Source organism: Phaseolus vulgaris, chromosome 8 (genome assembly GCF_000499845.2).
Source record: "Phaseolus vulgaris cultivar G19833 chromosome 8, P. vulgaris v2.0, whole genome shotgun sequence".
Lineage (NCBI taxonomy): Eukaryota > Viridiplantae > Streptophyta > Magnoliopsida > Fabales > Fabaceae > Phaseolus > Phaseolus vulgaris.
This window is the reverse complement of record NC_023752.2, coordinates 7898051-7911595: the sequence shown is the minus strand read 5'-3', so window position 1 is coordinate 7911595 and position 13545 is coordinate 7898051. Positions and strand designations below refer to the sequence as shown.

The window sequence follows — 13545 nt, the reverse complement described above, 5'->3', positions numbered from 1 at the left end:
ATTATTTGTCATTTATGATATATTATTATTAACTTTCTTCATAGATAAAGACTTTCTACCATCTATTTCAATCTTAAAGTTCTGAAATCATGCTACTTTTTCCAGAAAGAGTATGAACACATTTCTCAACACATTGGATCATGAAGAAGAAATTCAAAAATAACAAAGTTTCATTAATTTTGTTTTAAAATAATTATTTTTTATAATAATTATTTTCAAACTATTATTACCCATAAATATAAATTAAATAATTGTAGTAATTAATTAAAACTAGTTCTAATAACATCATTTTATGGGGGAATTTTTTCTCAATGCGACTTTTGACGCTTAATTTGATATCAACTTACTTTATAGACACTATCTTTTAGAGCAAACTATGAACAATAAAATGTAGTTTACTCTCGTGAAAAGCATACTTAAAAAAGGTGTTCTATATGCTTTCGGAACATAACCATAGAATCTCTAATTCTCCATTTCAGAACAAATTACTTATATTTTCTTATTATTCAATTTACATTCACAAGCTGTGATTCTGGAGCAATAGCAAAACAGAAGAGGTAAAACAGAGTGCACAAGTTTATCAGCAATACAAATATAGTACTACTGTGAGCCCTTTTCTTTCTTTAAACAGAAAAGTACAAATTGCAATGTGAAATAACCACAATATTTTAAAACAAACATAACGAGCAATTATGTATGGAAAATTCATCAAAGATAATGTCTAACTAACTATCTGATTTTGTGTGTGTAGTATGAGTTTGTGAACAAGCTGAACCTGGACTCTGCAGAACTTGGCATTCGCCGCCAACAGATTCCGATTCCGACTCCGATTCCGACGCCACCGTTTCCTCCGTTTTCATCTTCTCAATACCAAAACAAAGATACATTTCTCAATTCCTACTCTCTTCAATCAATTAATGAGTTCAAAAATCAAGAACACCACGTGCGCTTACCTCCGATGTCGATGACGCTTCGTTCACTATCTTTCCTTGTTCCTTCTCCCTGAGCGTTCGCATAGGAGAAACTCTCTGTTCCAATAAAGAAAAAGAAAAAGAAAAAGAAAAATCAGCATCGACAAATCGAAGTTGAAACGAATCGAACATAAGAGGTGCTTCTATTGTTGTACAAACCATGCAGCGATTCTTGAGTTCCTTCAAACGGAACAACCGGTCAACCTCGATCTCAAAGCTCTTCTGAATCTCCCCTCGCTCTTCCATCTCCTTCATCTTCACGTCCAGCATCGCGTGTTTCTCGTTCAGTATTTTCTCCGTTCTGTCCTTGTCCGCTTTCATCCTCTCCAGCTTCTTCTTGACCGCGCTGAGCTCCTCCGCCAGCGACGTCTCGGGCGGTGCAGCTGCCGGAATCGAGACGGCGGCGATTGGATTGTTCTCTTTGTCGATCAATGAAATCTCGAAACAAGGCCGGTCGGGCTTGGGCTTGGGCTTGGCAGAAGGCTGGATGGGATCGGCGGGAGAGTTCTTGAGCTGAAGCGGCGTCCGGCCAGATCGCGACCGAAGCTTCGGTGCTCCGGTCGTTGGAGTTAGCATTTGCGTCTGCATTTTGGTTTAGGTCGTGTTTGGTTGGTTTGTTATTATGGGACGGGGAACTGAAGGGAAAGGTATAAAAGAGATTGGAGACGACGAGTTTTGAATTTGAACCAGACAGGCGCTAACGGCTAGTGCTTTTTTTATGGCTTTGCTTATAATGATTTTTGCTTTTTTAAAAAATTACATTGGATTCTCTTCTATATATTTGCAAAATTACACTTAGATCTAAACTTATTTATCAGGAGTTAACTCATATTTCATAAGGCGGAAATTTTCTGTTAATAGCAACATGCACCAACAATTCTGACTTATTAATTAAGGTATAAACAATGCTCTTAAGCTTATATTATATTAATGACGATTTTTACTTAATTGAGAATATAAGATTTTATAGACTTTCATTATATAAATATAAATAATCTCTGTATGTTTTTAAATCTTAAATGATGATTATTGAGTTCATTACAGTTGCACTACTTTTCAATACTCATGTTTAATTGCTTATTAAAAGAAGAAATATCAATGTCAAACTACAGGTAAGTGATTAATATTTATTTAAAAAAAATAAATCAATGAAACTAACTGTACAAATAAATGAAAGCCTACTTCTCACCAAACGTAAAAAGGAAAAGAATTTCCTTTTGGTGTTTATAACACGTATATTTCAACTTTCATAATTTTTTATAAATAAATGTTTCACATGAAATTTGGCAGAAAATTCATTGGAATCAGAGATAGTCCATTGGAAGCTCCCAATTATCTTCATCATCCCATTCTTTTTTATTGGGTTTCTTTCTTCTCCTTGAAATACGACCATATGTCTCAGATTGTTCGGAATCATAATCTACTGAATTTCTCACATTGTGGTTGCCCAGAAAACCCTAGCACAGACAAAACAGGAAAACATGGGCTTATTATTTTAATGAGAAAAAACAACAATGTTCCATATTGAACATGTAAACACTTGTAGAAAAAAAAATTAACTTGTCTTTATAGAAGTTCTTTCACTTAATTTATTCTATCAGAACTGTAAGATTCTATGCATGATCTATATCAATTAATAACGATTTTATTTTTATTTTTTTGTTCACTTCTTTTTTACCACTTTACCTATATAAACATTTATTGATTTTATGGTCTCTGAAAAATCACCCACAATGAGTAGTAATTATTTGATGAAAAATTACAAGTGTTGTTCCTATTATATAATATAACATCATGAAGTTTAATTAAAAAAAATATTTTTATGGCTTTTTTTTATGTACACATTTTTTATAACCTCAATATAAATTTTAGTAATCATTTTTTCATTTTAATAATTATTATAATGATTATGTTTTTAATTATTATAAAATAAAAGCAGAGACTGGTTGTCGTTCACACTAGTTCATAATAAGCATGATTATATATTTATGTTTGCAGAAAGAATTTAGAACCAGAAGAAACATTTTGAACAGGTAAGAAACTGATGCGAAGAAAATGACTAAGCAAATCCAGCAGTTTTATTGATGAAGTAAAGGTACCTTAGAAAGCCTTTGGATGCGTAAAGCTGCAGCTTCATGCACAACAACTGCATCAGATACTACTTCCAGTACGTCCTCAACCAGCAAAGAGTAGGTACTCACCTAAAATTTAACATGTGTATCTGGATGAGCCTATTTTATTTTTTGTGTTCGTTACTTGTAATCGAAAGCTGTGAGAACTTTTGTCGAAATCCCTAGAAACAATCAAAATCTTAACATGCTCTAAGAGTAAATCCTTACGAGTACTAAGATATTAGGGTGGCTCCAGGATTTTAACGAAACTTTCATTGAATAACATTTTCTAGTAGATTATGATGTGTGCCAATCAAGGGTGTAAGATTTTATTAGAAAATAAAGCATTTATTATATTGGAATTTAGAAGCATAAAATAAATATTTTCTTTTCCAGTAAAGCCTTTCCATTTTAGTTGTTTAAAATCAGCCCTGAGGGTTAATTTTAACAAAAAATTTATTGAAAGAGGAAGTTGAGAGAACAGAGACAATGAATAGCATTTTCTAGTAGATTATTTATGATGCTAAAAGATAAAGCAAAAACCCCTATTTATACTAAATAATACTAGATCGTTTCCTATTCAACTAAGGAAACATCATGAGATAATATGGCCTTAAGCTTGTTACTATTAAACTCTATAATATGGTCTCCATTGGACATGCCTAGAATGATCATCATTCAACAAACTAGCTCTAGCTCCTGTGTAATCTCCACCAGTGCACAAGTTACATATTTTCAATAAAATGACAAAATTTGCATGCAATCTACCTCTGTACATTATTATTAATCTTACAAAGAAGCCACCCACTTACCAAGCTTGATGGAATGATTGATAGTCCAAATGAATCAAGTTCAAGCTCTTCAACAGCACCTGAATTGATGCAGAAAGTGTACCCACGCACCTACAAGTTGAGATTTCCACAATTACATAATGAAGATAAAAAAGAATAAGTGAAAACAACATGGTCAAGAGATTTGTAACCTTTCCAATATTCCGTCGAGAGGGAGTTACAACTTTGTATCCAACCTAGCAAATATAAACACATTAAGATATCTGGTAACTTGTATCAGATCAAGCTACCCAGCAAGCTGAGAATTCAAATTCCTATTTCATTTTGGAAAATATTAAGAAAATTCATTGCAATTACCCAGTGTCAAGCTGTGAGTCACCCTAATGATGCAAACCCAGGAGTTATGAACTTATCTGATTTTTCAATGGCCTTCATCCAACTTATCAACTACGTAATTTTATCTAGTTGTGGCATTGACTATCCATGTTGGCATACTCTATACCAAGGTTCTTGTTTTGCTAAGCAATGGTCTTGTTACTGTAATTTGATTACCTTTAAAAGATTCAGATAAGTTCCCAGTTCTCAAAAAACCATAGAGAATTTAGATTTCTCCAAGAAATTCTTTATTCCGATCCATGTTGAGAAGTAGGTTGACTTATTTACACATTATTTGCGATAATTTATATAGAAACTTGGAATTTTGAATCAAACCCTAATAAGGTTTGCAAATTACTTGTATAGGGTTAAGATGTAAGCCAAGCATGCTAGCCTTGTCATCATCACTTAACTCCACTACTAATGTTAGCTAAAGTATCAAATTTTATTTTGCAAATCCATAACCAATGCGAGGATATTTAGAACACATTCAAATAATTTTTTTTGAGATATTCCTTCATAAATATTCAAACAGAGAAATTGATTATTTAGAAAGAACGGAACAAAATATCAAAAGAGGAGAGATTGCATTCTACTAACCAAAACATCTGACACACAATATCATAACAGAGGTTATGTTCACATAATTTGCAAACCATGGAAAAAAGTCACTGGTACAAGCTTAGATTCTTTAAACGACCAAATATTTCCCTCTAAGGCAAGATTACGGTCTTTGCATTAAATATTAATCTGCACTGCTTCAGCAACACCAAGAGTTTGAGTACCATGTAATGCACATAGACAACTCCTAATCCATATTGTGCCAGACAATGAACTCAAATAAATCATGTAAAAGAAAGTAATCCACAAGTTTGAGTCCTTTAAAATAGTAAAGCATACCAGTGTCTCCAATCCAATCATTTTAAATTCATTATCTACAACACTTTCATCTTGGACAAGGATGACGTCTCCAACCTGAAAAAGAACAGAAGTCATTTGCTGGAAAAGCAACGTACACCATATTAGGAGTTCAATATGGCTACGAGCCAAAGTACAAAGCCAAGCTGGAAATTTGCCATCAGAACATTCGATGCATCGGACATTTTTGATAAAAAGATTTAGAACCCCCTTCCACTGAGGAAATCCCTAAGTAATATATTTTATATTATTGCAGGCCAAAAAAACAAAAAAAAACTCCACAAAAATGATATGAAAGCAATACTTAGATTAGGACTGAGTAAAGTATGTTTGAAGCTACCATGTACACATTCAACCGAGAGAGGGATCAAACCTAAATAAGAAAAAAAATCTCTCCCGAATCCAAACTTCTTATACCTGGCTAATATCTTCCAGAAGGAATTTTTCTGAATCCCCAGAAAGCAAGTTTGGCCTCACCTCCACGAACAACACCATCCACTGAAAATAGAATCCACCAAAAGAATAAATGCATAAACAAGTTAATTACTTAGTCCCACAAATAAGACATCACAGCAACAAAACAAACAAACACTATTAACAGACTCCTTGAAGAAACTTGTATTCTAGAGACATGCTAGCAAAACGAAGAAACTGCACAGAATTGAGATTGAGCAACTACTTTCAAGACTCACAGAGGTGGTGTCCACCCAAAGTTGCGAGACAAACCCCATGCTAAGGGCAGAGCGAATACTGATCACCTGTTTGGCCAACAAATTCGACCTTCTAATTACCTGCTTACCTCTTCTCACTCGTTTACCTCCAAATTTCTCATTCTCACCTTGATCAACACTATCATCTTTCTTCAAATCATCGCCATCCCCATCTGCATCCCCCTGAACCCGAACCAAATCACCCTCTCCCTTATCATCAGCACCTTCCACTTCATCAAACGGGACAGACCCACTTGCAGTGGGGGAATCTGCACCAACAGGGTTTCTCTCCAACCCAAAAGTCTTTTCCTTTATGTCCTCAAATTCAAGTTCGTTGTAAAAGCCATAGCCCCTTGATGGGTCTTCATTGGAGCGGGAGCTGAGTGCCCAAGAGACACTCTTGTTATCGCAACTGGTTTTGGATGGTTTGGAAGAGAAGGGGACGCGGTAATTTGGGTTAAGTTGGGTTCTGGGTGTAGGAGTTTGGCGCGAATTGAGGAAAGGGAATCTTGGAGATTCTGCAGCTGAAAGGGTAAGAGGGTTTGTGGCTAGAAAGTCAGTCATAGTGAGTGAGGGGGCAGACAGAGACCAGGCACAAAAACAGCATGGTACAAATTTTACAACATTAGAAATATGGTGTGGTTTGTTGAGTATGTTTGCATGTTGAAGCAAAGCAGAAGCAGATACAGATGCAGATACAGTAGAAGGGATACGAGTAATGTATGGAATGGATGAATAAGAAAATTAGAAAGCTGATCAATAATGGATGTTGGAAATTAAAGAAATTATTCTATCTAATAGATAAACGGGTTTTCCATATTCTTTCATTTGCTTTTTTTTTTCCTATTGATATTAAAAAAATATACGAATAAAAGAAAACTCTATAGCTACGCAGAGAGAGACTTATATTAATACGGATACTGACACTACTGTATCTCTAAAATGTAAGACACAAATTTATAATATTATATAATTATAAATTATATAAATTAACAATAAATATATGTGTACAAGTATGTTTTAGATTTTTTTGCAACTGAAAGATGTTTTTTATGATTGATTCAAAAAAATTTTTGTTTCTTATTTTTATAATCATAATAAAAATTTATACAATAATTTTGAGTTTTAAAAAATTATTGTATTTATCCTTTTTAAAATTGTGTTAAAACCGTGCAAGAATTCTCAAAAATCCAACAAATATTTTTTGAATTGAACACTTCATCGATAAGTGTAGTTGAGTTTCGTAAAAATGTCGACATCGATATGTGTGTCCGACACGGACACATCATTTAAGAGAAGTGTCGACATCATAGCTCTAGAATAACAAATAAAACTCACTTCCATTATTTATATTTTTTTAAAGAATTAGTTTTAATCAATTTGATCATAGAAACATACTCTTAATGCAAAAAATAATTAGATCTTTTATAAAAGAGTCTTGTATATCCACTTTTTCCCTTCCTCATGCAAAGTAGATAATTGGATGCAAACAAAGACTTTTTAATATAATTATTCGGTTGAGTTTATTTTTTCTTGCGTAGTCGTGTTTTTTTGTGGTTCTCGAATTCAAATTGGTTTGTGTAGGGCCCAATAGTCCATGTTTCTGAATAATTCTTCTGTTTTTCTTCCACCATCCATTCATTCTTGGCACGAGGCTTTGTTCAGAGTGACACGAGGCTCCTCCATGTAACGCAAATCCCAGGTGTTGGGTGTTGTAGAAAGGAAGAGGATGACACAGTGAATCTCTTTCATTCCATTTCCAACACTCTCAACCCAAATCCCCATTCATTTCTCTCAAATTCTCCTCCAAAGACTCAGAAGACTGTAGCAGAGGAGAGGAGAATTTCGGTTTCACTTAAAAAGGTAATAATTTTTAATTCTTTAAATGTTCATTCATTTATTCATTGTGTGCTATTCAATGCATGCTCTGTTTTTGGAAACTATGGTTTCAAATTTTGCATCAATCACATATCTGATCAATAATAATAAATTTAACCCACACATTGGTGGTAACCCAATATAAATAAAAACTGTAAATTATGTTACTTACATTTATTTACTGTGTTACTTGTTAATACAAACGCTTAAAACTGTTTCGTTATTATGAATATTAATTATAATATAGCGAGAAAAAAAGTGTATATCGAATTAGAATTTTACACTGTCAATTTTTACCATATACGTTTATTTTACTGACTTCAATAATAATTATTGTAAAAATTTAAATGAAAACCTGAACTTTTAAATTTGCATATTTATTATGAGCGTTTTGTATTGTAGTGTCATATGGGTGAAGTAGTATCCTGAAGCCTATTTAGAACAAGTGGGCCTCACTCCAAATTCTGAGCCCAAAAATAGTTAACGGAACAGCATATTCGCATCCCTGAGATACGATAAACTACCACTCACGTATCGCCACGTGTTGAAGAGCAAAAGAAAGAGAACCATAAATCCATCAAAGAAGCTATAAGTGGCGACGCGAGTTCCTCTCTCCGCGGAATCAAATATTCCTGAAAACATCGCATTCCTTTCACTGTCCCTTCCCAATTCCCTTCCCTGGTAATGACTCTCTCTCACTCTCTCTCTCTCTCTCTCTCTCTCTCTCGTTCTTGAAATTATTGTTTTGTTTTTAATTTTGATTTCATCGTTTCGATTTCCTTCAATTTCAATTCCGTTTGTTAATTCTCTTCTCCGTTGAACCCTAAACTAGTTTCGCGCTTTGTAACGGAATCGTGATTCAGTGGTTCGCATCTTTCCGTTAGATCTCGCTGTCCACTGCCGTTTATGTCGATTTCAGTTATTTAATTCTAAGTATATTTGTTGGATGACGAAAAAGCTATTGTTTTCTTGTTTTTCCTTTCTGATGTTACAACGTTTTGGAATTCGAATTCGTCCTCTTTAGGCGTTGTGAATTGTGATGTGTAATTTATGACAGTGCTGTTTGTGGAGTATGTTGTGATTATGTATTTAGGTTTGGTATTGGTAACTAAATAAATATTGTGGAATATTTTGAAGTTCATCCTCTATTAGTGGCATAAATTATGATTGTAACTTGGCTTTTTTTCGTTTTTGTTCTATTTTTGGGTGAATTGAATCGCAGATTGTCAATTGGATCTTCATGAGTTCAGCAACCACTGGAGCATACTTCGTTTCCTGTGTCGCGGGAAACAAGAACAACGACCTCCTCTGCTGGGTTTTGCTCTTCTTGCTGCCTAAGTTTTTGGGAACTCCATTTGCCTACATCAACTTTCTCTTGATTCAGGCCATTGACAGGAGTCCAACTGCGGTGGGGGTTTTGGGAAACTTCGGGGTGGTTCATCTATAGTCTTTTTTAGTTTAGTCATCATCAGCAGCAGCATATTTAGATCCCTGATTTCTGAGCGGTGAGAAATGGTTTCCTCTCAGTTTTCTGGTTTTACAAAGGGCGGTTACAAACCGTCACAGGCTCATTTACTCTTTCCTGCAAACCTTCCTGATACTGTTAACACAGAGCATATTGAGCTAGATTTCTCTGATGTCTTTGGCCCAGTTACTGTAGATTTGAACAACACTGGTGAATCTGTAGAAGAAGTGAATGAGCTGGTTTATGATGACCCACCAGTCATTTACACCCGATCTCATTCTCTGGTTGGCCCTTCATCGTGTGTTAGTCAATCACTTAAGCTTAGCAAACTCACCATACATGAGACTGAGGATTCCTTGGAACTAGTGGATTATGTTGATGGAGAGGCCATTAAGGACATCAAAGAATCTTCCTTTGTTGAAGAGTCTTTGAAAGATGAAGACGGGAATCTCATGAAAAGCCAAGGAGTGGGCATTGAAGATTTTGAGATTTTGAAGGTTGTGGGGCAGGGTGCATTTGCTAAAGTATATCAGGTGAGGAAAAAGGGTACTTCAGAAATATATGCTATGAAGGTTATGCGGAAGGACAAGATTATGGAGAAGAACCATACTGAATACATGAAAGCTGAGAGGGATATTTGGACAAAGTTAGAACACCCTTTTGTTGTTCAACTCAGATACTCTTTTCAGGTACTTAATTTCGAAATGGCATACCCCTTAAACTACTTTCTGCTTTTACTATCATTGTGTATGTTACACAAAATCTAAATGAATATTTTGTTAGTTCAAGTTTTGGATATATTTTGAAGTACGTTATATCCAGAATTGTCTTCTTTGTTGGTAAAATGTTAACTGTTGTTCTATCTATAATACGCTCTTCAGACAAAATACAGACTGTATCTTGTGCTTGATTTTGTAAACGGGGGCCATCTCTTCTTCCAGCTTTATCACCAAGGCCTTTTCAGGTGAGTTTATCTTTGAGATTTTTTGTTTCTTTTGTTTCCCTGTTTTTAATTTGCAGGATTAATTTGTGGTTCTATTTTTCGTCCACTGTTCAGAGAGGATCTAGCACGCATATACACTGCTGAGATTGTTTCTGCAGTTTCTCATCTCCATTCAAATGGAATAATGCACAGGGATCTAAAGCCTGAAAATATTCTACTGGACGCTGATGGCCATGTACTATGTCCTCCTCATATTTTTTCATAGTGACTTTAAACCTTGCTTTCATACCTGTAATAACTGAACAGTTATTTATTTTTTGATCTACTAGGTTATGTTGACTGATTTTGGTTTAGCAAAACAATTTGAAGAGAGTACAAGATCAAATTCGATGTGTGGTACATTAGAGTACATGGCACCTGAAATTATTCTTGGCAAAGGCCATGATAAGGCTGCTGATTGGTGGAGCGTAGGTGTTCTACTGTTTGAGATGCTTACTGGAAAGGTTTGCATTTCTTTCCTTCTTACTTTGTAAGGCTGGTTTTTCTGTTGGATCTTTGTAGGTAGATGATCTTTTTTTTGGGGTATGAGGGCCTGTAGGCGTACTAATTGAGGAAATATCCCACTTAGTAAATTTACTTGGCTCTAAATTTTGAATCATGGGGTTTAAGAGGAGTGACGTCTGTGTCAAACTTATACTTGCATCAAACACTACCTAATCATGGCTCAATAATACACTCTTACTGTGTTTGATGTTATTTCCTTATTGTGTCCTAGCTGCCTTAGGGTGCAAGCAAACTTGTCTAAAACAAGTACCTTCTTTGAAAGCTACATGTTTGGACCTGTTTTGGAAGATATTAAACTATTGTTGGCTGTTTGATACCAAAAACTAGCCCTAATTCTCATTTACATGTCAGTATTTTTTTTTCTTTCTTTCCAAAGGTGTTTTTTTTGTATAACAACTCTAGCCAGCATAAATGTGGTTTGTTCAAGTTGTCCTGTTCTGTCAGTTCTTGTTGAGTTATAATTGCATGATTTATTAATTGTTTAATTGGCCATAGGATGATAATGTAGCTTCTTAATTGATTGTAAAATGTTCAAATATTTTTTATTCTGTAAGACAATGTTCTTATCTTAAAACTTAAGTGTATAAATATTCAATTTATAGAATTCAATTAAAGTTCTTACGTGTTTTGTGTCAGTTCTTGCAGAGTTATGATTGTATGATTTATTAAATTAAATGTTTAATTGCTCTTAGGATGATAGTATACCTTCTTAATTGATTGTTTATTGCTAAAATATTTTTTATTGAGTAAGACAATGTTCTTATCTTTGAACTTTGGGTGTAGAAATATTCAATTTATTGAATTTAATTGAAGTACTTTCAAGCTTAGAGCTGAGTCTACTGAAGCACCATGGTTGCTTGCTTGTTATTCGAGTTTCAAAGTGCACTCAGTTTTGTTTCTTTTAAGCAAGTTAGTCAACTTTATTTGTTTTTTGGCTTGCAGGAAATTTAATTCTTTCCTCAAGTTAAAAAGAGAAAATGTCAATTTTGGGATTTTTTTGGACAACATGGCACATATATTATTTGATTCATTATTTTTGTTATTGTAAATTGTAATACTATATACTTGTTAGCTGGAATGGCTCGGGAACTAAATAACTGCAAGGCCTTTTGGAGTTGCTAAATGTTTGTTGATGTTGTCTCACCTCTGCAGCCGCCTTTCTGTGGTGGGAGCCGTGACAAAATTCAGAATAAGATAGTTAAAGACAAGATGAAGCTGCCAGCATTTTTGTCAAGTGAAGCACATTCACTATTGAAAGCGGTAATCACTAGTCCACACAAAATATTTATTTTCATTATTCTGCAACAGTTCATCATCATAATCTATATCTTATATGATTATTTGGTGCAATTGTGCTCTACTTCACCTTTACGTCTTAAATTACTGTTGTGAATATAGGCTTGCTATATTTTAAACTGGCTTTCTATACTTACAAAGCTTGAAGTCTTGAGGGACATTGGTCCGGAAAAGGACTTAATTTCCAATGTAGTTGTTGAATCTACCAAACTAACATGTACCGGAGCAAATAAAATATGGCGGTACAAATACCTATGAGATTATTAAGTGCCCTAAATTGAAGGTTATTAATATAATTAGTGTTAATTTTCTTTGGGGCACGATCAGCAATGCATCTATTGTCATGCTTTTTTTTTTCTTTGACTTTAAAAGGATCGAGTTTGAATCACATCTGAAAAAGATGAATTAATCTTTTCTTAAAATGCTGTAGAAATTCATAATTTTTCTTCTTTGGTAGAGATTTCAATTCCTTGATTCGCATTCTATTGAGCTTTTCTACTATAGCTAATTTACTAGTAGGCAGAAGTTGTAACATGTATTAAGACGATTATCCCTGTTACAGCTGCTACAGAAGGAAGCAACGAAGCGCTTAGGTTTTGGACCCCGGGGGGTTGAGGAAATTAAAGGACACAAGTGGTTTAAACCAATCAATTGGAGAAAGTTGGAAGTACGAGAAATCCAGCCAAGCTTTAGGCCAGAGGTAGCTGGTACGCACTGTGTTGCCAACTTTGAGAAGCGGTGGACTGATATGCCTCTTGAGGACTCTCCAGCTGCCAGCCCAAATGGTGGAAACCCCTTTAAGGACTTCTCTTATGTGAGGCCTGCGCCCTCTTTTCTTCAGAGGAATAGCCCTGCTTACTAAATGCACTACTTGTAACGCCTTTTACTTATTCATGTTTTCATACTACTGTCTTTCCTTCTCATTTGGTAGTTGTTTGTATTTTGATGCGCGAACAGTGAGTGATAAACTGTCACAATTGCCAACACTAAACAATTTCTTGTGCCCCCTAGGACTTGTGTGAACTCTGCAGGTTGTGAGTTCAGTAACTTATTTATGTTCCTTGCGGCTCCACAATTGTATTGAGCTGTCATTTCTGGAGGAAATAAATTGCCTTTTTTACAGTTGATACCATGCATGGTCTCTTCCCCTAGGGACATAAAATACTGCGCTTAGCATTATCTGCCATGGGAGTTTAAGGGTGCTGAAAGTAATTTTTGCCAACACCAAGGTTATGTACTTCTTTATGTTTCAACACCTACTGGAGTATGAACTAGAATCGCAGTAAAGAAGTTGCTTTACCCTTCGTATATATTCATGGTCATTGTAAAGTTTCAGGATCTATTAGTTTATATAAATAGCAATGATAAATTAAGTTTCGAAACTATTAATTTAACTGCACAATTACACTAATTGGTTTTATTTTTAATAATCTAGTGGTGGTCGTGTTTGGCCTTTTACTAATTTGTATCCGTTGAGGCTGCTTCTTCCTACACCTCCATTGTTCCTGCATCACCCTATAAAT

The 13545-nt window shown here is 34.7% G+C and overlaps 3 protein-coding genes across 3 annotated transcripts; 1 reads left to right on the top strand and 2 right to left on the bottom strand.

Annotated features, from left to right (window-relative positions):
• Nucleotides 1-473: 473 nt before the first annotated feature.
• Nucleotides 474-1664, bottom strand: LOC137826981 (high mobility group B protein 6). Its single transcript, XM_068633151.1, has 3 exons — nucleotides 1131-1664; nucleotides 954-1028; nucleotides 474-860 (listed from the first exon to the last, which is right to left on the bottom strand). The coding sequence occupies exons 1-3, from the start codon at nucleotides 1557-1559 to the stop codon at nucleotides 726-728; spliced, it is 639 nt and encodes a 212-aa protein (XP_068489252.1). The 5' UTR covers nucleotides 1560-1664; the 3' UTR covers nucleotides 474-725.
• A 468-nt stretch (nucleotides 1665-2132) lies between these two features.
• Nucleotides 2133-6746, bottom strand: LOC137826980 (uncharacterized). The gene is made up of 7 exons (XM_068633150.1): nucleotides 5859-6746; nucleotides 5584-5664; nucleotides 5149-5223; nucleotides 4065-4109; nucleotides 3895-3984; nucleotides 3071-3172; nucleotides 2133-2428 (listed from the first exon to the last, which is right to left on the bottom strand). Exons 1-7 carry the CDS (start codon nucleotides 6438-6440, stop codon nucleotides 2276-2278), a joined length of 1128 nt encoding a protein of 375 aa, XP_068489251.1. The 5' UTR covers nucleotides 6441-6746; the 3' UTR covers nucleotides 2133-2275.
• Nucleotides 6747-7411: 665 nt separating this feature from the next.
• On the top strand, nucleotides 7412-13154 carry LOC137826979 (serine/threonine-protein kinase AtPK2/AtPK19-like). The gene is made up of 8 exons (XM_068633149.1): nucleotides 7412-7739; nucleotides 8157-8435; nucleotides 8977-9908; nucleotides 10101-10183; nucleotides 10277-10397; nucleotides 10492-10665; nucleotides 11879-11986; nucleotides 12585-13154. Exons 3-8 carry the CDS (start codon nucleotides 9267-9269, stop codon nucleotides 12882-12884), a joined length of 1428 nt encoding a protein of 475 aa, XP_068489250.1. The 5' UTR covers nucleotides 7412-7739; nucleotides 8157-8435; nucleotides 8977-9266; the 3' UTR covers nucleotides 12885-13154.
• The last annotated feature ends 391 nt before the right edge of the window (nucleotides 13155-13545 follow it).